General features: G+C 41.6%; 1 protein-coding gene across 1 annotated transcript in view; it reads right to left on the bottom strand.

Moving 5' to 3' along the window:
* The window catches only part of xrn2 (5'-3' exoribonuclease 2), a 49,197-nt gene extending 27,845 nt beyond the window's left edge, over positions 1-21,352 (bottom strand). The window contains exons 1-18 of the mRNA XM_030047264.1: positions 21,145-21,352; positions 20,687-20,814; positions 19,360-19,471; positions 18,426-18,537; positions 18,041-18,099; positions 16,676-16,765; positions 15,838-15,910; positions 15,025-15,075; positions 14,609-14,766; positions 13,181-13,255; positions 12,654-12,787; positions 11,852-11,909; positions 10,498-10,605; positions 10,284-10,328; positions 9,763-9,906; positions 9,456-9,500; positions 7,828-7,922; positions 3,633-3,768 (exon numbers count right to left, since the gene is read on the bottom strand). Of these exons, the coding sequence (XP_029903124.1) occupies positions 3,633-3,768; positions 7,828-7,922; positions 9,456-9,500; positions 9,763-9,906; positions 10,284-10,328; positions 10,498-10,605; positions 11,852-11,909; positions 12,654-12,787; positions 13,181-13,255; positions 14,609-14,766; positions 15,025-15,075; positions 15,838-15,910; positions 16,676-16,765; positions 18,041-18,099; positions 18,426-18,537; positions 19,360-19,471; positions 20,687-20,814; positions 21,145-21,219 (1,698 nt within the window). The 5' untranslated portion in view covers positions 21,220-21,352. The remainder of the gene's footprint in view (positions 1-3,632; positions 3,769-7,827; positions 7,923-9,455; positions 9,501-9,762; positions 9,907-10,283; positions 10,329-10,497; positions 10,606-11,851; positions 11,910-12,653; positions 12,788-13,180; positions 13,256-14,608; positions 14,767-15,024; positions 15,076-15,837; positions 15,911-16,675; positions 16,766-18,040; positions 18,100-18,425; positions 18,538-19,359; positions 19,472-20,686; positions 20,815-21,144) is intronic.
* Between the last annotated feature and the right edge of the window lie 203 nt (positions 21,353-21,555).

Genomic DNA, 21,555 nt, shown 5'->3' with positions numbered 1-21,555 from the left:
AAATGACGAGATACCTTTGGTATAATTTAATTTAGATGTTTTTATCCTGAAATTGGTCAGGAGATGACTTGAGTTCAGGGTCATGAAGCTAAACTCAGGGCTGATAGGGCGTACGCACCAACAGGCAGTGACTTTTTATCTTTTTTTAAATTCTTTATTCTATTTTCAGTCGACCGAGTGCCAGAGGTGTTCATCAAAGTCTTTAGCTTTTTCTTGCAGATCGAACTGGAGTTTGGTTTCCACCACTGGCCCTGTTGTGGTGGTCATCCCAGAGGGACTTGAGGCAGGCAGGGTGTGTTTTAGTTTCTGTTTTGTCAGTGAGCGTCAAGGTTTTTTTTTTATTTCATGTGTGCAGCACCTGGGGGGCGGTGGAGGGATACGAACAGCGGGGTGACGTGTGCCGTTTTGGGCCGGTTGAAGACCAGACGCTGCGTCTTTGTCAGCAACCTCTGATAGATGATAGATCTGTGCAACACTTACGTTTAATCAATCCCCATCTTTGCTGCTAAGCTCGCATCACAGTGGTGTTTCTGCTCTGCACTTAGAGATCAGCTGTCAATCAACCAGTGTAGGCGGGGCTTTTTTAAAATTTATTTATATGGAGTTTGAATTTCACTTTTCTTTGTTTATTTTTTTTTTAGCCGTGGTGGCTAATTTCTGCTCATGCCAACTACCCAACTCTTCTTCTGTTTTTTCCACACACAGCAGGAACATAAACCGCATCACTTCCTGTGCAGCAGGAAAAGCAGCTATGAGACCCCGAGTGTTTACAACTGGATATCGGTGTTTTTTTAAAGCCTTAAAGTCACACACTCTAATATTTCGCTAGACTGCCTTTAGCTTTGATTACGGCACACATTCACCATAAGCTTATGCTTATTATGTCACAGTATTTATTTCCATCCAGGTTTGCATTCATTTTTCGCCTAGATCTTGTAATGATGATGGGAGTCGGATCGCTGCGTTAAGTCTTCTCCAGCACATCCCAAAGATTCCTGATTGGGTTAAAGTCTGGACTCTGTGGTGGCCGGGGCATGTGTCTCACGCTCCCTGAACCCATCTTTCAGAATCTGAGCCCGATGGATCCTGGCATGGTCATCTTGGAATATGCCATCAGGGAAAAACCTGCTCATTCAGTCTATTCAGGTGGCCAGCTGACTATCTCTGGTGAAAAAGGGGGATTTCCCAGAGTTTATGTAAAGAGGCCGACTGAGCCGCTCTCTCTGGCAGACGGGGGCGCCGGCTGCAGCGCGGTGGCCGACGTATTTTGAATTTATCACCGCTGCAAGGTACCTTAACCTGGTTATTCTCAAGAATCGGGTTTCTTGTCTGCATGTTAAAGTACTCAGCTGATATAAAGGCCTTTATCATCACAGAGACCAGGCAGTTGAGCCAATCCGGTGTAAAATCGCCCAGTTTCGACCAGTGTTCCCGTATTACCGTTATGCCATAGGAAGAGGTGATACAGTTCAAAATGCACACTTCAAAATGCACAGTAAAATGTTTCTGTTGATTAGTATGTACTGTTAACTTTGTCTGACTGAGTTTACAATGATCTGACTAAAGCGCAGTGTCAGAGCAAACACCTGTGCTCTGACGTCCCTCCAGTGTTGATTTCCTCAACAAAGATGATGACGAACATCTACATCATCAGCAACCGTTTTTTTCCACGACTAAAAACAGATCATAGATAATAACCACTACGACAACATGGATGTTTGGTTTTCACGGACAAGACGAGACGCAAGTGTTATTAGTCGACTGTCAGACGTTCAAAAAAATCCCCCCTCTGGTGCGTCTGTCACAATATAACCTCGCAATGTACCGCCCTGTGATTGGTTGAGATTCAGTGTGCTGCCCTGTCATTGGCTGAACTGGTTGAAAGAGGGTCGAGCATTTTGCAGTGTTACAAGGAAAACAGCCGTTGTATTTATTTTGTCTAAAGAGAGAATGTTTTGTTTGCTGATGTGGAGCTGTGACGTTGGACTACCTCTGCAGCCAATCAGAGCCGCACTAGGGCCCCCCGTCTGCGGAGGAATACGGCCGACGTTTAGTCAGTAAAAAGTTTGAGAGTGCAGCTGTGGAAGGACTGCAGTGTGTGTACTGCTGTGCACATTCTCAGTTTATGTCGAGGGTGTGTGTGCAACAGTCAGTAAGTAACCCCGACATTTGTGGCTAGTTTTATCTCCTAATTATGCTGCAGTGCATTAATTAATTGCAGAGAAATCATGTTCGACTATGCTGTAGCTCGTTTACTGTTGAAGCTGCTCATCACTGCCTGTTTTCTGTCTCTGTAGGTTATTAGTTTGCGCGTTCTGTGCACAGCGCCGCCCAGTGTTTCCTCTTATGCTGTGCTCCAATACTAACATTGGTATGAATGCATACTGCACAGAGTCTAATGCTTGCTAGCTACTTCATGCCACTAGCCTTAATGGAGGAAAGAGGGAATTCTGTAGCTTTGTAACCAAAGAGGTTTTGTTGTGACGCTTCATTGTTGCATTTGCTTATTTATTACTTATCTATTACTTATTATTACTGCCAATTAATATTTGGACACAGATTCCAGAAATGTTGCCACAGTTATGATTTTATTTATGTTGTTTTTTATATTTGCAGTAATATCACTATTTAATATAGCGCTATTAGATGTCCACAGTCTATATATACATATGTCAGTCTGTTGACAAAGTATATACAGACTGTTACTCATTATTGCTGTTTGTATCTCAGTGTCAGAACCACATGCTCATTTCTGTTTTCAATAAACCAAAGGAGCATCTTGGCTGTAGTTCATTCAGACTGATGCCCCCTGGTGGCCACAATCGTTATAAACCAGTTGAATTAGGAGTAAAGCAACACTGAGTGCAGGGTCCTGTTCCAACACTGTATCATAAAACGCATGTAGCTCAGACTGAAGTGCATATAAAATCATCTGTGTGTGCATTTGACTAAAACTAATGTGCATTTTAGTCAAAAGACTGAGACGAAATCAAAATCAGCTGCCAAGAGTTCTTTACTCGTCGATGGAGCTTCAGTTCCTGCTGTGTCACTCTGCTGCAGACACGCCGTGTGGAAAAACAGGTGCCACATGCATCACAGTTTCCTCTTGATTAATGCGTCTGTAAACTATAACCGGTGTTTTGTTTTTTTTGTTTTTGTTTTTTTTCTGTAGATGTGTTGGATCTGGGTAATTTGGGCCGTCAGAAGTTTACTCCTGGACTCGTTCCAGGATCAGTTCCAGTTCAACAGCAGCTCTCATGGGGATGTTTACATCATAATATATGGGCAACTGCAATTTTAATTGTTTTTTTTCCTTGTCTTTTGGGATGAGCAGTATTACTATTATTTACATTTTTGTAGCGGAAGGTAGCAATTTCCCAGCTGTGGAGGGCCAACGCATCGAAGTGAATGTCAAGAAAATGTAAAACAAACTCCTCCTCTGTCTTTCACCACTCCACTATCATCAACACAATTTCCAAAATGAAGACTTTGACTTTTTGTCATCTTATTTCGGTAAACAACGTCGCAGTGAGTTTGCTGCAGAACAAATACGTTACAATCCTGGCACGATGCGTTTACCTGTGATCAGATCGTTGGGTTTACGACCCGGCGGTGCGGCTTATCGCTCTTACCTGGTAGTAGTAGCGCAGCACCCAGCAGAGACCCTCGACGTACGACTTGACCACCTTGCGCTTGAAATCCTCGTCGGTCACGTCCACGTCGAACTTGGTCTTGTAGTATCTCTGCTTCCAGCCCTCCTCCCACAACCTGCCGCACAATCACCACTTTATCCGTACAATACTGAAAAAGTTTGATCTGTATCTTCAGGTCAAACACAGCAGCCGCCAGCTTTGATTTAAGAACCTGAACTGCTGACATTAAAGCCCATCAATGGTGAGTCCATCGTTTGTTTAATACACTTAGATCCATGCATTCGTTGATATTAAACCAGTTTTATTTAAGGAGTCGCAGTGTTTCTTAACCACACGAGAGAAGAAAGGGACAAATAGTGTTTTTCTTTCAGTTAACGCTGTCGAATGAAAGGAAGAAAGAGAAACATTAACTCATAATCAGATGTAATAAAGTGGAAATCGTGCACTGATGTCTCCATTACAGCCCGCAGCTTGTTAAAACCTAATCAGCAAAATTCAGTCTTTGTGTGCTCGGTTCCCCAAAAAAAAAAAAACACCTAAATACTCCTACAGGATAATGAGAGCTGAAATCAACTCAGCAACTCAATGGAAGTTTATGAAAATGGGTTTCCATTGTTGTCACAAAGGAGGACAAAATGTTTGCAAATCGTATTCATTTCTTTAGTCTGGTTAAGTTCATTTACCTCCCTGCTTTATCTCCACAATGCAACACACAGAACAAAGCCTGCTCGGAGCGGCGGAGCACGCTGGAAACACAGAAACGCCGTAAACGCAGATGAGCGCCTACGCTGCCGCTGCAACTGCATAAATTATCAGGGCTTCATTCAGCCGAGTTGAGTGCTGTCTATGCTCCTCTGCTTTATTGTTTAAGCCGGTCGCCTCGAGTGTTTAATAAAAAAATAATTAAATCGCCCCGGCTCTCAGTTCTTTATCAAGCACTGGATTACACATCAGCTCTCCAGGGACACAAATTATTTTTTTCCCTCCACCTACAGTCTGGATGCTGCTGCTTTGACGCTGGTGCTCTTTATTTTCCGTCGCTTATAACGTTGCTGATCTTGGGATTAAAGCCTTTTCTGCTGCTGCACTCACTGTAAAATCACCACGGGTGGGAGAGTCAACTAAAAGCTTATGAATGTGTCCAAATTACACATTTACTCATTCAAAAACAACTGTTTTTTTTTTTTTTTTTAAAAAAAGATGCCGTTCTATTGCGTCTACGGGCCGAACGTGTGAGAAACTTCCCCACCGCTCCGGGAGCAGTTTAATGGCTTTGACTTCTTGGTAGATTTGCGACGGCGATGCCACGCTGCACACATAATCAAGGCCGTCCAGCATCTGTCTAGTCAATCCTCGGAGCGGCCTGCGGGGAGCGCCGACTTGTGAGAGGAAAGCCTCCATGAATACCAATTTAGCCCGATGGATTTAACAGCTTTGGCGAGTGCGTCACAGAGGAATTTGCAAGAATATTCCTCCTTTCCATATTAATCGCCTGCGGAGGGGAGGAGGGGGCCGAACAGCTTGTGCCGCGGTACAGTGGCATTAATGAGCGCTGATCTCCAGGTGTGTTGGTTAACAGCGGCTTCAATCACTCAACAGCTTCTGTAGAGCTGTGTTTTTTTTGTTTTTTTGTTTTTTTGTTTCCAAGCGTTCACATTTTATTAACTGTGTCTGCATGCATTTCTACCAACGGCAGGTCCTGGTAGGAATTTCAAGGACCGTGCCGGTGATTCTGCTTGTTTAGCCTAATCTCTGCATTTCTGCTAATCTGTTCCCACAGCGAGCGGTGGTATTTTAGAAGCGCAATATCATTTTCACTCCCTTTTATCCAGCCATTGATTCCACTATGATATGAAAATGAACTTTCAGAGACTTCAAACTTTCTTCACACCGGTATTCCATCACCGTAATAAACTTATATCGATATGTCATGTTGAAACGGCCGACTCTTGAGTCAACTTTGGAAATAATGAGTCCGGTAACCTGCTTCCAAGACATCAAATTGATGCGGCGCTAATCCCTGTGATCATCATGTATTTCACCATAAACAATATTATCTGCTGAGAGACCAAAACCGACATTGGTGGATTTTTTGCTATGCTAGGAAAACACTTCCAGCTCACCACAAGGATCGAGCCACCCTTCACTAAACCTGGGCATTTTGAGCAGAATATCATTTTTTTGTTTAAATTACTGGCACAAAATGTATATCATGCAGATGTAGGGCTGCCGACCATACCGTAAAACACCGAATCACTGTGTAACTGGAAGTTCACGCCGTTTCTCGACCACAGGTATCACACGTCAGCATGGCGCTCATGATATTATTCCCGTTAGAGCTGGGAATCTTTGGCCACCTCACGATTCGATTACGATTATGAGGGCAACGATGCGATTATAAAGTGATTATCGATGCATCTCGATGCACATTTTTGTGATTGTCATTGAATCATTTTTTGCATCATTTTTCAGGCAGACAATTTGTTTGTTTTTTTTTACTGTGCGACAACTAAAATAAGGTGTCTTTGTAGTGAACTATGATTAAAAAGAACACTAAATAATTAATTTACTGTTATTTACTGTAATTTCGTGTTGCCAAAATATTTCAGTGTTGTGTGACATAACTTACACACTGTTTGGCTCTTATCCAGCTCTTTTGTCCCTTCCTCTTCATAAATATCCAAAATGTTTCCAAACACTTGCTTTTAATACACTTTTTTATCATTTTATAAGCATAGATTATTGACATTAATGCATCGATGCCGGTTCGCCCCACGTCCACATCGCGATGTATATAAAAATTGATTTTTTTCTCCCACCTCTAATTCACGTGAGACTGAAGTGACTGTCAGTCCCGGTTTGGTGTGGTTGTCGAGCTCATTTCAAAGCATAAACCGAGCAGCCAGTCTCTCTGTGCAGTGTGTTAATGAACCGCCGGGTTCATCAACACATCCTAAAGTTGCTTTGGCCTACACTTTTAATCTGTGTGTGTGTGTGGAGCGTCTTTCTGTGTGGCTGAGACTGTATGAGACTTCAGAGGGGTTGGTAATGGCTGTTGTCACTGATTTAATGGTACTGTCAACCCCGTCCGTCCCTCCCTCCCTCCCTCCCTCCCTCCCTCACTCACACACACACACACACACACACACACACACACACACACACACACACCGTCATCTGTACCACGTGTAATGATGCAATGATGAATTTATATTTTTTTCCCCCCTGAGAGGTTGACATCAATGTTTTTATTTTTTCCAGGTGGCAGCTGGCATTTAGAGTAAATCTAATATGATGCGACTCTGGCCTGCATCTGGAATTTGGAAATTTAAGAAAACTGTACACTTTTAAATGTTGATTGTTTTTTAGAATAATTTGACCAGACTGTTTCACAGAGCGCTCTGCTCCGGCTGGTCTGTTTGGTGTTTTTAGTAACATGTGCAATCAAGACCGAATCAAAACTGCAGCGCAAGGCGAGGGTGGCAGCGGGGTCACTGGATGCAATCAGAAGTTTGTTTTTTTTTTTAAAAAGAAAAGGCTAAGCAGATTGTTAATGACCCTGCTCACCCTCTTCATAACTGCCTCCAGACCAGCGGCAGACATAAGGGCAGATTCATACAAAGCAAAATAAATACAACCTGTTTTAGTTAATATTTTAGACCCGCAGAAAAACAGCTACTAGATTAACAGTGTCCACAGCTTCCAGTGGACTGTCTGCAATGTGATGACGACTATTTGCATTTGTGTTCATGCCTCTGCTTAATTCTTATTTTTTATTTGTTATTGTGAGACCTGAAACACTTGCTTTTCTTCCATTTGGGGATAATAAAATTGACTTTGTTGCTCTGTGTTTGTCTATGAGTTTGTTTCTGCACAAACAAGCAGATCAAACCAGTCCGAGTCTTCTCTCTGTTCTGGTTGAGGCTCTTTTTACCTTTAGTCAGTCCAGTTCACTTCATTCTAAAATCGTACCCCAGGACGCAGAGAAAACTTTTTCACCACAACAATCTTATTTTTCTGAAGCCTTTACACCATGGATAATTTTATTTGAAGAGAATAAACTTTGTGGACTGTACTAAAACCCCCCACATGTCCTGCTTGTAATCAGCACTAGCAGGCTGACAGGAAGTTCATGCTTACATTAAACCCAATATGAAGCGTGTATTCAGTTTACCTGACGTTGTCTTCAGGCTCAGGCTCACTGTCGCTGTCCTCTGCTTTCCTCTTCACCCCCCTGCTGTCGGAGCTGTCGCTTGGCCCTGCAGACGACTGAAAGAAAAAAAAAAAAAACAAGAAGGGGTTAGGGGAAAGAAAACACATAGGCATCATGAGGGGAACTATAGCAGAACATTCACTCTCTGGGATCAGGATGAGTTCCAGACTAAAAGCAGTTCTTTTGCATAAAACAAAGATTTTCATGTTTCATGTTTTGGGAAATGAGCTTTTCTTCCGGTATAAATAACTTTGATGTACAACCAAAGGTGACTTCATGTGGGCACTGAAAGTACAAAATCCTTACAAAATCCTGACTGAATCTCAAGTTGTACATGTGCTTTGGTAAAATTTTAAGGGGCGGCGTGGCACAGGAAGCTGAGCAGCCGTCTGGTGATTGAAAGGTCCCTGGTTCGATTCTCGGCTCCTCCAGAGAAAGTGTCGAAGTGTCTTTGAGCAAAACACTGAACCCCTAACCGCTCCTGATGGGCAACTTGCCATCTGGCATGGCAGCCTCTGCCATTAGAGTGTGTGTAGTGTGTGTGTGAACGGGTGAATGTGAGGCAAACACTGTACAGTGCTGTGAGTGGTCAGTACACTAGAGAGGCACTATAGAAATTCTGTCCATTTTATAAATGTTTCAAAAGCATCAAAGCCAAAAGTGTGTCTTATTCTTTCCTGCATTGCAAAAATCAACCAGAGGAATTATTAAATCTGTATTATTTTGGTTTGGTTTGAGTAATGTGAAGGTTAAAATAGTTTAACCACCATCAAGCACAAGCGCAGATCTTTCTGCACGTGGGTTTTCTGTTGAAAACTAATCTGTGAGTAAAACTCACTACCTTGGCTACTGTATGCCGCAGACCTTCCTCGCACTCGCTGCCTTTGTCAAACTTCTCAGTCATATGCAAATGTATGGCAGGCCACTGTTGATTGATGTTCTTATGGACGATCCATACTGAATGTGTTTTTCTTTCAAAGTGTTTTTGACTTGTGTGTTTCACAGAACAGAGACGTGCCTGCATCTTTTTGTCACATTTAGTGAAGTGTAATCTGCACAGACAGCTGTGTATTGCACAAATATCCTGTGGTACAAGCGTTTTTAACTTATTAACTACATCGGAACTGACAGATCAAGGTTCCCAGTCTGTCTGTGAGCTTGCACGTTTCTCAATGGGCACATTTTTCCATCACCTACTACCACAGACATGGAAATAAAAATCAGTTAATCAGCACATGCAAAGTCTAGTGATTTATTCCCATGAAGCCAACATGGAAACTGTTTTGGTTCGGTAAATTTCTGCTATTTTTGAAGAACTATTTTTGAAGTTTTTGTTCTTGCAGAGTAGATGCTTAAAATTTCAGACAAACTGAACAAAAAATTTCAGATAAAGACCGTCTTTAAATAGTGTTTTGGAAAATTAAGACAACACTTTGCCAGGCTGGCACTGTAAATATGACTTTGTTCTTAGTGACTTGCCTGGATAAATGAAGTTTGAACAAAAAATAGAACTTTGGTCTTGTTGACAAAAAAAAACAACAATAGGTAAAACTCTTCCATAAACATCTTCCATTTCATCACAAACTTACATTGCCGCCGTTCCTCATCATGGCCTTCAGGGACTGTGCAGCCTCCTTCAGGGAAAAAAAACAAAACACAGACAGTTTCATTAATTTCATCACTGACTGTGATCCGGTAGCATGGATTCAATGCCATTTTACATCTCAAATTTCTTCCTTTCTCCAAACCTTATCAGCTTGACTGGATTTGAAGATCCTGATCAGTGTTTAAGATGCTGTCAGCTGATCATTACGACCAAGTACAACTGTAAAGCTTGACGATTTACTAAACATTTGCTCGCGATTTCCAGTTTCTTCCACAGCTGTCCAGACTCACCCTGTTGTTATGGTCTCTGCTCTGCATCCTCATGTCGAAGGCCTGATGCCGAGCGTTGTGAACGGGCTGAGGTCGGTCTCTGCCGCCCAGAGCCTGAGGGGCAAACTGACCTGTGGTCAGGTAGGCCGGAGCCTGATGCTCTGCCTGCAGACACAAGGGTAAAAATAATGACCAAAAAAAATCCTTTTGAATACCAAATATATGGATGTTGACTGATGTGAAGACTCTATGGTTTGCATTGTGAGGTGCTGATGTCATCGGTCAGTGTGTGTTTTAAATCTCAGTAACTTGTTATGTCTTTGCATTAGTGGCTTCATTTATCCATCTACAAAGTAATCTGGGTACTACCCACAGTGTGCTAAAAGTCTTAATCAGGTTTAAGCTGGAATAAGCAACCTGTTGACACTGAAATACTACAGTGCTGGAGGGTTCGGGTCAGGAACAGATGACATAATCCAGATGACTGATGGCGAGTTTTCATTGGTCCACTCTTATCAACATCCACCTCTTGCTTTACTCACTTTCATTCTCTTCTTTTTCTCCTTCATTCTTCTCTTGAAGTTTTCCTAAAAAGAAAAAATGAAAACGTTCAACCACTGAAAACAAACACTCCACTGGTCACTGAAAAACGGCAGTTAAAAATAGAGGGTAAGATATCAGCAAATGAAAAGCATGAAGAACAAAGAAGGTCCTCGTCGCATGAATTGTGCTAAATTAGCCGTGATAAAAACTTACGTCATCCTCTTTGCGTTTTTTGAAGATGTTGTCCTCGGCCACGCCGACAGCGTGCATGATCATCTCAACGCGCTCCAGGTTGACAAAGCCGTTCTGTGTCAGATAACCCTGTGCAGGAAAACAGGCCAGGTCGGGTTTATGACACTCAAAGGCGGCATCAATTTAAAGGAAAATTCACCTTCTGATATTTTGTGATGAAGTGGCCAGCCAAGGCAGCTTTATTTATACTGCACATTTCATACACAGGCAATTTAAAGTGTTTTACATAATAATAAAAATACAGTACTTGCAGTGAGAGTACTTGAAGGTTCACATGACACAAGCATGTCAGAGATATATTTGGGCCCAAAACCGCTGAGGGATTGTAGGCAAGAAGCATCATTTTATAGTCAAGCCAGTGAGTATTTCTTAGTTTCTGGAAACAAAGGCACAAGTAGGCCTTCCTAGGTCTTGCTTGGACATGAATCCTCTGAGCTAACAATATTTTTAGATGGTAATAATCTCATGAGGTCATGCAAACAGTGATACTGGGCTCTGAATAAACCTGAACTTTAACTTAGTGATTTGTTGTGGCTACTGAAATTTAACTCTGAGTCCAGGATTACGAGTGTATCAACAGGTCCACAGACGCCTGGTGTTGATGTTAAGTAGATCTGAGTGTCATCTGTGTAATTACGGTAGGCTACTCCATTCTTTTATAAAATTTTGTCTAATGGGAGCTCATAGGGAATGAATAAGAGAGGTCCCAAATTGGATCCCTGGGGAACCCCTCAAGGGCACTAATTCACTTTTTTGTGAACCCACTTTCCCTCTTCCTGCCTCGTCTCCCTCTCTACTGCAGGTAGTGACTTCCTGCATTTCCTCAAAACACACCATTGCATTCTGACCTATTTCTCCCTGTAGGACTGTTGAAAATCGGTATAAAATGGCGGCTCTAGAAAGAGGGCCTCATTCTTTGACTGTGAGGGACAACAAAAGACTTTGAATATTAATGTTTTAAATTGCTGAAACATTTTCTGACATCAAACTCAACTGGAGCTGACATCAACTTGGCTACAACTGGCCAGAATAAACATACACCAAACTATAGAATCACACCATGAATATAAAATGCATCACAAAGAGTCATTTTTCACAACATTTAGTGTTTTAGGGGGGATTTTTCCTTCAACTATCATGGACAAATGCATAGTAATTTGTCTTGATGCACATGAATGCATCAACACATACATTTTAGATGGAGAAAAGGATCTTATATGCACTCTAAAAGAGACAAAAGACATACAACAGACAGGGAAGTATACAGTATATATAGATAAAAGCCTATATATTCTAGGTTTGGACAGTTACTTACTCCAGTTTTGTGTACAACATCTTTGTAAATGCCGACCAGTCGATCTATTGCTCCCTCTCTGAAAGACACAGAAACAACAGAACTGAATAATGAAACGACAACTCATTCAGTGCAGATTTAAATGATAATCGAGGTGGGAAATTGACACCAGACACCAGCCAAAAAGCTGCTTTATCGTTGGCTGTGGCAGCAAAATTTGGCTGCCGTGCCAGCTACTCTGGCAGCGGACCAAACAACATTTAGAGCCCTATTTTATTCTTTATTTTAAAAAACTGTATAATAGAATAAAAGAAGTCAGTGCCTCTCCACCAGTCAAAAGCCTGTTCCAGTGGTCAAAAAAACAGAATGACAATGCCAACTGCTTTATTATATTCTATCATCCCCATTAACAGATTTGTACAGAATTTGTAGGCAAAATTACTGTGTTTTGAGGGACTTTTCCATCTCTTTTCAAATAAACAGTGAATGGAAAGAGATTTCAATCGTTTTTTTAGTGCAAAATGTGGTAATTTATCACCAATAAAACATGACATTAATTTAAACAAACAAAATTATATATGAGCAACAAACTTTCATATCTAAGATTAATTAATAATCATAGTTTGTTTTTATTAACTGTATGCAAGTTAAACACCAGCACAAGGAAAAACTGGCTGAATGAATGAATAAATGACTAAATTAATGAAGTCAAGTTGTTCAGTAAAGCAGTAGGATGAAGTCTGAATTACTAACTGACAGATAAATTTCTCCACTGACGTTATTTATGGCAGGTATGAAACTTCCAGGATGAAACCGAGCTCACCTGATTTCTAAGGACGGTAGGTGTGGCAGGAAGTCGTTGCCGACGAAGAAGCACATGAAGACCCAGTCGTCGACGCTCCGCTCGAAGTCGAAGGGAAACGGCAGGCTGGCCATGGTCAGCTCTCTCTCCAGGTACTAAAGACAAGGAGGAGGAAAGTGGTTCCTCTACATTTAATTTATTTCTGAGGTCCAGGTTCAATCATGAACCTTTTCCAATTGCTGTTGCAGTTGAAGAATGGCTCTTTAGATGGATATTTAATTCAAAATATATAATTATGCTGTAATTGCAGGCCGACAAAGAAAGACTTATGGCAATTCTTAACATACTTTATATCAATAGTTAGTTTCTCTATTATATTCCTATGCAACTCTTCAAAACAATTCCTCTTGGACACATTACGCACTGATGAGATCACATGCTATAAATACAAACTGCTCACCAGACAGCAGTGTGACATACTGTACATTTGTAAAATGCCAAAGAATGACAGGTTAAGTGTAATTAGAATGAAATTTGCAATCCCGTACCTCCCGCAGAACGCAGAGCCTGATGAAAATGAACTCTTGCTCGGCGACCGGCATCGTGTCTGCAAACTGATCGTGCTGAAAGGAGAAAAACAAACGGTTCACTCTTAACTTTACTTCAAGGCGTTTAGTGCACGTGTGTCATTCATTCAGGCACACCGGCACATAATTTGGGTGCACCAAAAAAAGGGCAACGGCTAGCCTAAAATGTTAATTTTCCATCAGACAAATTAATTTCCATGCATTTGTGCACAGAACACGACTGACGAATTACTATAGGAATATTACAGGAGGCAGAGTGAGTGTGTGTGTGTGTGTAGTAGAGTTCTCATATTCTGCCCGAACCCGACCCGACCCGACATTTTCGGGTCGGGTCGGGCCTAAAATTTACGTGAATTGGGCGGGTTGGGTCGGGCTTCGGGTTCTGTGGGGGATTTTTTTTTTTATAAAAAAATAGAATTATGTGTTCTGTTATTGATTATGACGTTTCATTTTTATGTGACTGGTGGAGAGAGTGAGAGACTGGATTGGATTTGGAGGCTAAACTTTCAGTGACAGACAGACAACCAGCTGTGCGTGCGCAGCGCAAACAAGTGAGAGAGAGTTGCAGCAGTATCCCGCTGTGCTGGCAGACTCGGCAGCAGGGACGGTTTTTGCTATGGGCAGTGCAACTGCCCAGGGCGCAATCTACTTGGGGGCGCACGAGAAAAAAAAAAATCGCCAGTTTTCTAGACTACAATATTGACCCGCACATGCCGCGGCACCATCAGTTGGCATCAGGCGGGCCGGCCGCAGCACCGATACCGCTCCCACCCGGTCAGGTCTGCCGGATCTGACAGGTGAGTTGCCTGATGCTGGCCGGTGCGGCGGCCGGCTCGCCTGATGCCAACTGATAGTGCCCCGGTGCCGCGGCCGGCCGGCGCTGCTAAATAATGGCGAATTTGGCGATTTTATTTATTTTTTTGGGGGGGCTTTATCAGGCTGTCGGGCCTAAAGTTCGGCTAATTAGTCGGGTCGGGCCGGGCCTTGGGCTGGCCCAGTTGGGCCCGGGTCGGGTCGGGTCTTAATTTTCAGGCCCGATGAGAACTCTAGTGTGTAGTATGTCATTATGGATAGTGAGCTCCCCTGAAAGGCATGGTATAGTTCACACACTGAGTAAACCACTGTACTTCCATGGACTAGACAGTAAAGCAGTCTCCTCTTTACACACAGGCAAAGGCCAGACAGACACAGAAATGCCAAAATAAAGCAACAGAAAATCATTATAATTCAATAATATATATATATATAATTTTTTTTTTTAAAGGCAGATTGTTCCTGTCACACCAGCGCCACTGAAGAAAATATTTTGCTGCACTGGCTGAATTCTTGGTTGCAGTCTCGAGCCCTGCATTAAAGTGAAATCCCAGGTGTTTAACCAAACCGACTCACCTCTCCCTGCTTCTCTCGGGCCGTTCCCTGACAGTCTTTGATCTCGTGGCCCATCTGGCCGCAGAGCGCACACGGTCTGGGTTTGTTGGGTTTGAACTCCTCTCTGATGATGGTGAAGTTCGGCTCGTGGGTGGCCAGGCCCAGCATGATCAGGTCAGCTGATCAATAACCAGTCAGAGAGAAAAGAAACAGATCTTAGAGCAAATAGGCTGAATTGGTTGTGAAACAACAAGACAAAGTCTGTGCTGGATCCTGAGGTCAGCTTCATGTGAATAATGGAGGAAAAAAAAACATTCAAACAAAAAAATCTTGCACATTAACAGAGACGTGTATGAAATTTGCAGCAGCGTGAGAAATACAAGTTCATCGTGCATAGTTTTTGGTTTTTTTGTCTTGCGTTGCGGTGAAAGGCTTACCATCAGCTCCACACAGACAGTGGTGTGTGTTGGGATCATGGTTGGGTTGAGCTGCAATAAAACAATAAATCACAGTAAGTCTATGGAACAAAACATCAAAAGTTAGTGTCGAGGGTCAGGTTTTTCTTTTTCGGGAACATTCGATTTGAATTAGCCAGAATTTGTTAACTGGGACTGTTTCAATCAAGAATTTCATTCCTAGTGAAAACATGTCATGAGTGAATTCAAGCTGCAAGGAGAATGAAAGTAAATCCATAATCAGTGACAAAACTGATCAGGTTCAAGTCTCTGAGGTTCAGCTACAGGATCTTTGTGTCTGTAGTTCAGATTAGGGCTGATTATCACTCTGAATTCTGAATTTTTCTGTGCCAATACCTGGAATTCGCCAACAGGCCCTGAAAAATATTTTTTTCGATACCAATTTTATGAAACCCTGTTAGAAAATCAGTTTTATGGCGTCTCTGGGCGTAACGTAGTGTTCTTCCTGCGTGCCTCTATGATGTGTAACGTTACACAACTAATCCCCAGCATTATTATATAGATCTTAGTACAAGAACGCTGCATGCTGATTGGCTCACTGATGCTGATGAGCATTACTCCTGAGGTATTGAAATTTGGCACCGAATGACATTCAGTACCAAATTTCGATACCATGGCATCTTTCGATACCCAGTAGTATTGAAGCAATTTGGTTGGTGCCATTAAAGCATCAAAGTTCAGTAGCCAGCCCTTGTTTAGAGCGACAGAACTACACTAACACATATTACAGACTAATCTGTATGTGTATGTGACTGCAGGGTAGAACAGGCGAACCTCTCTGTCTCCTGATGAAGTCCATGATCTTGTGCTCGCCTTCACCGGGAACGCTGGCGTCAGACAGGAAGACCTGAACACAACAGAAAACACAACAAATCAACGACTGTGGGCATTTTCCACAGAGAAACACAGACACTGTGTGGAATTACATTTTTGGCCACAAACCGGTAAAACAAAAAAATTTAACATCCAAAAATATATATATTTTTTTTTAGCCGGAACTGGTTTCATATTCATGCGTCTACCAATCCATTTTGTTAACTACTTTGTACACCATGTGACTGTCTTTATTGAAGGATTTATTGCCAGATTTAGACTTTAATTTTGAAACTCGCTCACTCCCGTATGAACACAGCAAATCATGTTTGAAAACTAACATCAGAATAAAGCAGACACATTTTACCCACATTTGCCAAACTAAACAGTGACGTGCTGTTAGACTAAATGGTACGCTGAATGTGACACCATGCACCAAGGTAAAGAAAAATAAAGCAAATAAATTAAAAAAAAAAAAAAAAAATAGGCTTCAGTCAGGTGCAGAGAATTATCAAACACTGGGGACAAAGTAGAAACTGCACACTGAAAACAAGCGTCCAATGAAACAGGCCTCCCTCAGTGTGTGGATTCTACTTGTATGATGGTGCAATTTCCCTGAACGTTGATGGCAATGCTTAAGTAAGGAGTGTTACGCTTTGGTTTAAAGAACAATATAATTGCAGTGAAAGACATCATGCAGTCTGCCGAGAACATTAACGTCTGTCCTGCGGGTCTCTGTCGGGAGATTTTTGAGTATTTAAAGGGTTTCTGAGAGCCGGAGGAGCACAGCTCGACTCACTGTGATGTTCCTCCACCCCGGGTCGTTGCTGAGTCTGTCTGCGACGTAGTAACGAAGACAGTGTGCGAGGTTGTCCATGAACTCTGTTCCCTGGAAAAGAAAAGGAAGCGTCACGACAAAGACATTTCACCGGGAAATGTTGTCTAAACATTTACATCTAAACATGAATCCTATTCTCTCCAATTCTTTCACAACTACAAGTAAAAAAAAAAAAATATATATATATATATATATATATCACGAACGAGGCTGTCGTGGCAGTCATGTCAAACAGTCACAGCTGCACCTGAATACTGGACTTGGTAAAAACTTGGTATTTGATCCGGGGTGTGCCCTGATGTGTGTGTCGTTTCATCTCTTTTTCTTTAAGCTTGCAAAACCTAAAAAATTGTTTATTAACCTAACCTTTGTCCTAACCCCAAGACTGAACCCACAGGAGGCATCACGCCTAACTGTAATCGCAGAGAGAGATTATTTTTTTTTTTTTTGTTTTGTGATCATCAATCTACAGAGATACACTCAGATTTTTGCTCCTTGTTCTGCTACATGACCAGACTTCCCTGCAGATTTTTCAAATGACTTTTACCTGACTGTTGATAAATTCTCAAATTAAGCATGACAATGTTATACTGGAAAATATGCACAACTAAAAAATATATTCACATTAAATGGACAAAATTATGGACTTATAAGGCAGACTATCAGTTTCCATGAATATATGCGAGACCAAATATACGAATTATAAGAAAACAAGAAAAGTATACTCTGTATGCCTTCATACTATATATATATATATATATATATATATATATTTTTTATTTAGACAAAGGGGTGAGAGCTAATAAGCTATGCTTCTTCTCACTCCTTTTCGAATATGTCATTTATTTTCTGTATTTTCTTTTATTAGTATTTTGCTTCCTCAATTTTCATTTCTATATTATGTTGTGCAAAGAATTTGTTTAGTAGCAATCAGGAAGCCTTGTATTATTTGTACTATTTGCATATTCGGAATAAACAGTACAAAAAAAACAAAACAAAACAAAAACGAAACAAAACAAAAAATACTTGACATGCATCAAACAAACTGATCTCATATTGTATTATTCAGTCTAGTTTACCCAATTTTCCCAGATTTAAAACTAAAACTAGCCCATATTTTGCCACACAGCCCAACTTCTCATTTTCATCAAACCATAACTCAGGATTTTTTTTCTAAGGTGCACGCAGGTTATCATGAAAATTAGAGCACGTGCACTGCTACGTCCTGCAAAACCACGCCCCTCCAGGTGAAATACCAATTTTTTTCAGGGAGTGTCACCTGAATAAAGCATTTTACAGCAGCTTCCTGAAGTTGATTTTACTTACTGGAGTGATGCAGTTGCTGTCAAACCTCTCCTTAATCTCCTCTGGTGGAAGATAACCTCCTGGAAACAGTCAGGGATGATACGCATTTAGAGAAACAAAAAGGCACACATGACCATCCAAATGCAAAATGACTTAAGCAAAACAATACTGCGTCATCTCATCTCTAACTAAATGATATCCTGAAGAAAATCTACTGGTCTTTATTGTACTGCATGTGAGCTCCAGTCCAAAGAGTGTATGTTGTGTGTGCAATGTGATGTGAAGCTCATGCACACACTATGTCAGAGGCCTAATGCAGTCTCTGTATTTTCTGGAAAAACTGCATGCAGTGTTGCTTTGTGGTCTGTGCATGTCAATATGGATGATGATTTAAAGCAACACACACCTCTCTGGATGATCTCCTCCCTCATCCTCTGTTTCTCCTCGGTCAGCTCTGCCCCTTCTTTGGAAGCACGAAACCGCCGGGAGCGCTGCTGGTTCATTTTGGCGCGGGGAGCCTGGGTACGAGTAAAACAGGGTGTCTTCTTCCACTCGGTGGTATTTCATGTTTTTTTTTTTTTTACACCACATCTTGTCTACAGTAACCAGACAAATCCCCTGCTCTGATTAGCTTTGTTTCGATTAGATCCATGTAAGCTCATTCTCTGTAGAGTCCTTTGCAACAGGCTTGTATGTATAAGTGAACTTGAACTGCTTGGATATGCTGAGCCATGTAAAAATCTATTCCTGTTTAGTGCAAATTATGAGGGAAAAAGAGATCCAATTAACTCAGGAATAACTTAACAATCCTTTGAAAACATGATATAGATTTTCATGATGATAAGGCAAATAAAATAAAGGCTACCTAACTTCACAGTATGGAAAGGTGCTTTGGATTTATTTTTGTGTCACAATAACGGGACACATTTGCCTCAGGCGTCAGAAGCGAAGCAGCTTTCCGGTCTCCCACCTGTCTTACTGTGAGCTGTTTCAGGCTCTGTTAACTTGCTTTCAAAGGATGATTCTTCAGATTTTTCCATAGTGATACTAGGTTTCACTGGGAATTAACACCAGCCAAAAAACTGTGAGCAGACTTTCTTCAAAGAAATACACAAGCTTCTGTGTCAGGAGCTATTTTTTACCCTTCTTAAAACCATCCACTTTAAATATTACCTGACATGTAGAATATTTGACATGGCTGGTATATTCTGCCATACATCAGATGAGGTGGCTTGTAGATGAAAAAAAAAAAAAAAAAAACACATCCTATGGAGATACACCAGGTCCTAAAACTGTACTTTTCTGTCAATAAAAGGTTCACTGCTTGCAGGCTTGCTTACCACTCCATCGATGGCCATGTAGAGGACTCTCCTGGGCCGCACGATATTGAAGAGACGATCAATGTACTCAAAAATGGCAACCATCATCTCATCCTCATTTTTGGGTGCAGGTCTGCGGATGAGAAATGTGTGTTCAGAGCGAGGCGAGCGCAGAGGGAGTGCATGCTCAAATGTGAAGCTTCTGTTCAAAGCCACAAATATTATTTATGTAAACCTAAACCAGGGACTCTTGCTTATGTGGAAAGAACATCGATACGATACGATACGATGTGTTTTTATTCATATATAGAGGGAAACATCAACATAATACAGTTACATAGTTGTGTTACACTACAGTCCATATATATGAAATGGAAAAGGCCCCAATAAGCTGCAAAAGCTGCTTTTTAGTGGGGAAACCACAAGTAAACATGACATGTACAGAATTTATACAGTGCAAGGTACAAGTTTCATATTGTGCACAAGGACTACAAAGAAAAAGAAAAGAAAAAAGAAAACTGGTAGTTTCACTACTGTGTCCAAGGATAGACGGACACTGCAGCGAGCTACCTCCCCTCCCCTCCCTCACCCAGGACCACCCACAGCAAGGAGTATCACGGAAAGAGTCACTGTCAAGTGTCTAAGTGTCATGCTTGGTATGCTTTTGATATTGTAGATTTCATTTGAGTGGAGTTAAGAATTTTAGAACTGAAATTTTGGGACCGCATAGGCCATATTTAATTAATTGGTCTATTTAAGCCCTTTTAGGTTTTAGACAAACAGGAAACAAGGTTGTTGCTTCCAACATATGCAGAAAGTAATTGTTTTTTCAAAGTTTTTTTTTTAATTAGAAGCTACTCTTCAGTTGGGCATTTGTCCAATTAGCCAAGTGGCAATGGGCTCAATTTATCACCAACTTTCAATATAAGACACAGCAGAACTCCTAGGGTTACAACATTGCAGCGCAAAAACAATCAACATATGGGCAGTAGTGAGCAGGTTTGGTCAGTTAACAAAAATTTAAACTGTAAACAAACTTTTTGGTGGATCATACATATGCCGAAATCACAAGAAAGCCCAAAATGAGTTAATCATGGCCGTGAGTTAAGTTTTAGTAGAAATGTGGACTTAAAGAGGGGCGCATTAAATGCTCGGTTTTTAAATGGAGTTTGGCACAATCCTTTCTCCAGGCAGGGGAGAACGGTGCGGCACAAGCATGACAGTCTGAAACCTCACCAGCAATTTAATTCTTACTTCTTACAAATTATGGCAAGAAAATTCAACACATTTTGCCACACAAAGACACAAAATCCAGGATAAAACAACACCGAACAGGAAGGGGACTCACTTGTCTTCGGGGTGTGTGCATGGATGGATGATCCCGTTCATGTCCAAGTACAAATTGTCGAACTCCACCTCGTTAGGGTTCGGCTTGCTGGTGTCGACAGGAATACGGACTCCATTGCATTCCTTGGACTGTGAAAACGGGGAAAAAAATAAAAGAGAAAATCGGTATTTTGTGCACATGTTCGTGTCCGACTCCGTGTCCACGCCGCTTTGTTTACAAGCCGAGGCTCCGTGCGCCACACCGCGTGACCCGCTACCGTCACGACTCAGCGGCAAACACCACCAAGCCCTTTGTACGATAAAAACACAACAACAACAATGTAATGTGACAATTTCATGATTGTCTACCGAAAACATGACGAATTCAGAAAACTATATTGCATAACGCTCCCTGTTAGCATTAGCACGCTAGCCGGGCTAACGTCGGAGCGTTAGCTTGTTTGAAGGCCTGTTACTCACCCGCTCTTCAACACAATGCACAATAATTGACGAATACTTCCGACTGAGCCAACGGAAAAACGCCGGGACTCCCATCTCCGGCACGGATCAGGAAATGATCAGTTTTTAAAAAACTGTGAACGCGTACGAAACGTTTAAAACGGCTAAATTAAAACACGAGTCGTGGGTTACCCTGGAAATTTGGCTACATGCTGTGCCATTGGCCAGAGTGTACTTCCGGGTCACGTCGTGTGTTTCCGCTGGTTTTCGGTCAGCCGCGTCAGCCCACAGCGCCCCTCCGGTCGGAAACGGTACTTTTAGTTTTAATACATTTAAATAGTTCAAATGTACATATACGCTACTCACAAAAAGTTAGGGATATTCGGCTTTCGGGTGAAATTTCCGGATGAACCTAAAATGCATTCTAACCTT

The sequence above is a fragment of the Myripristis murdjan genome, chromosome 24, assembly GCF_902150065.1.
Source record: "Myripristis murdjan chromosome 24, fMyrMur1.1, whole genome shotgun sequence".
Lineage (NCBI taxonomy): Eukaryota > Metazoa > Chordata > Actinopteri > Holocentriformes > Holocentridae > Myripristis > Myripristis murdjan.
This window is presented reverse-complemented; position numbering and strand designations above follow the sequence as displayed.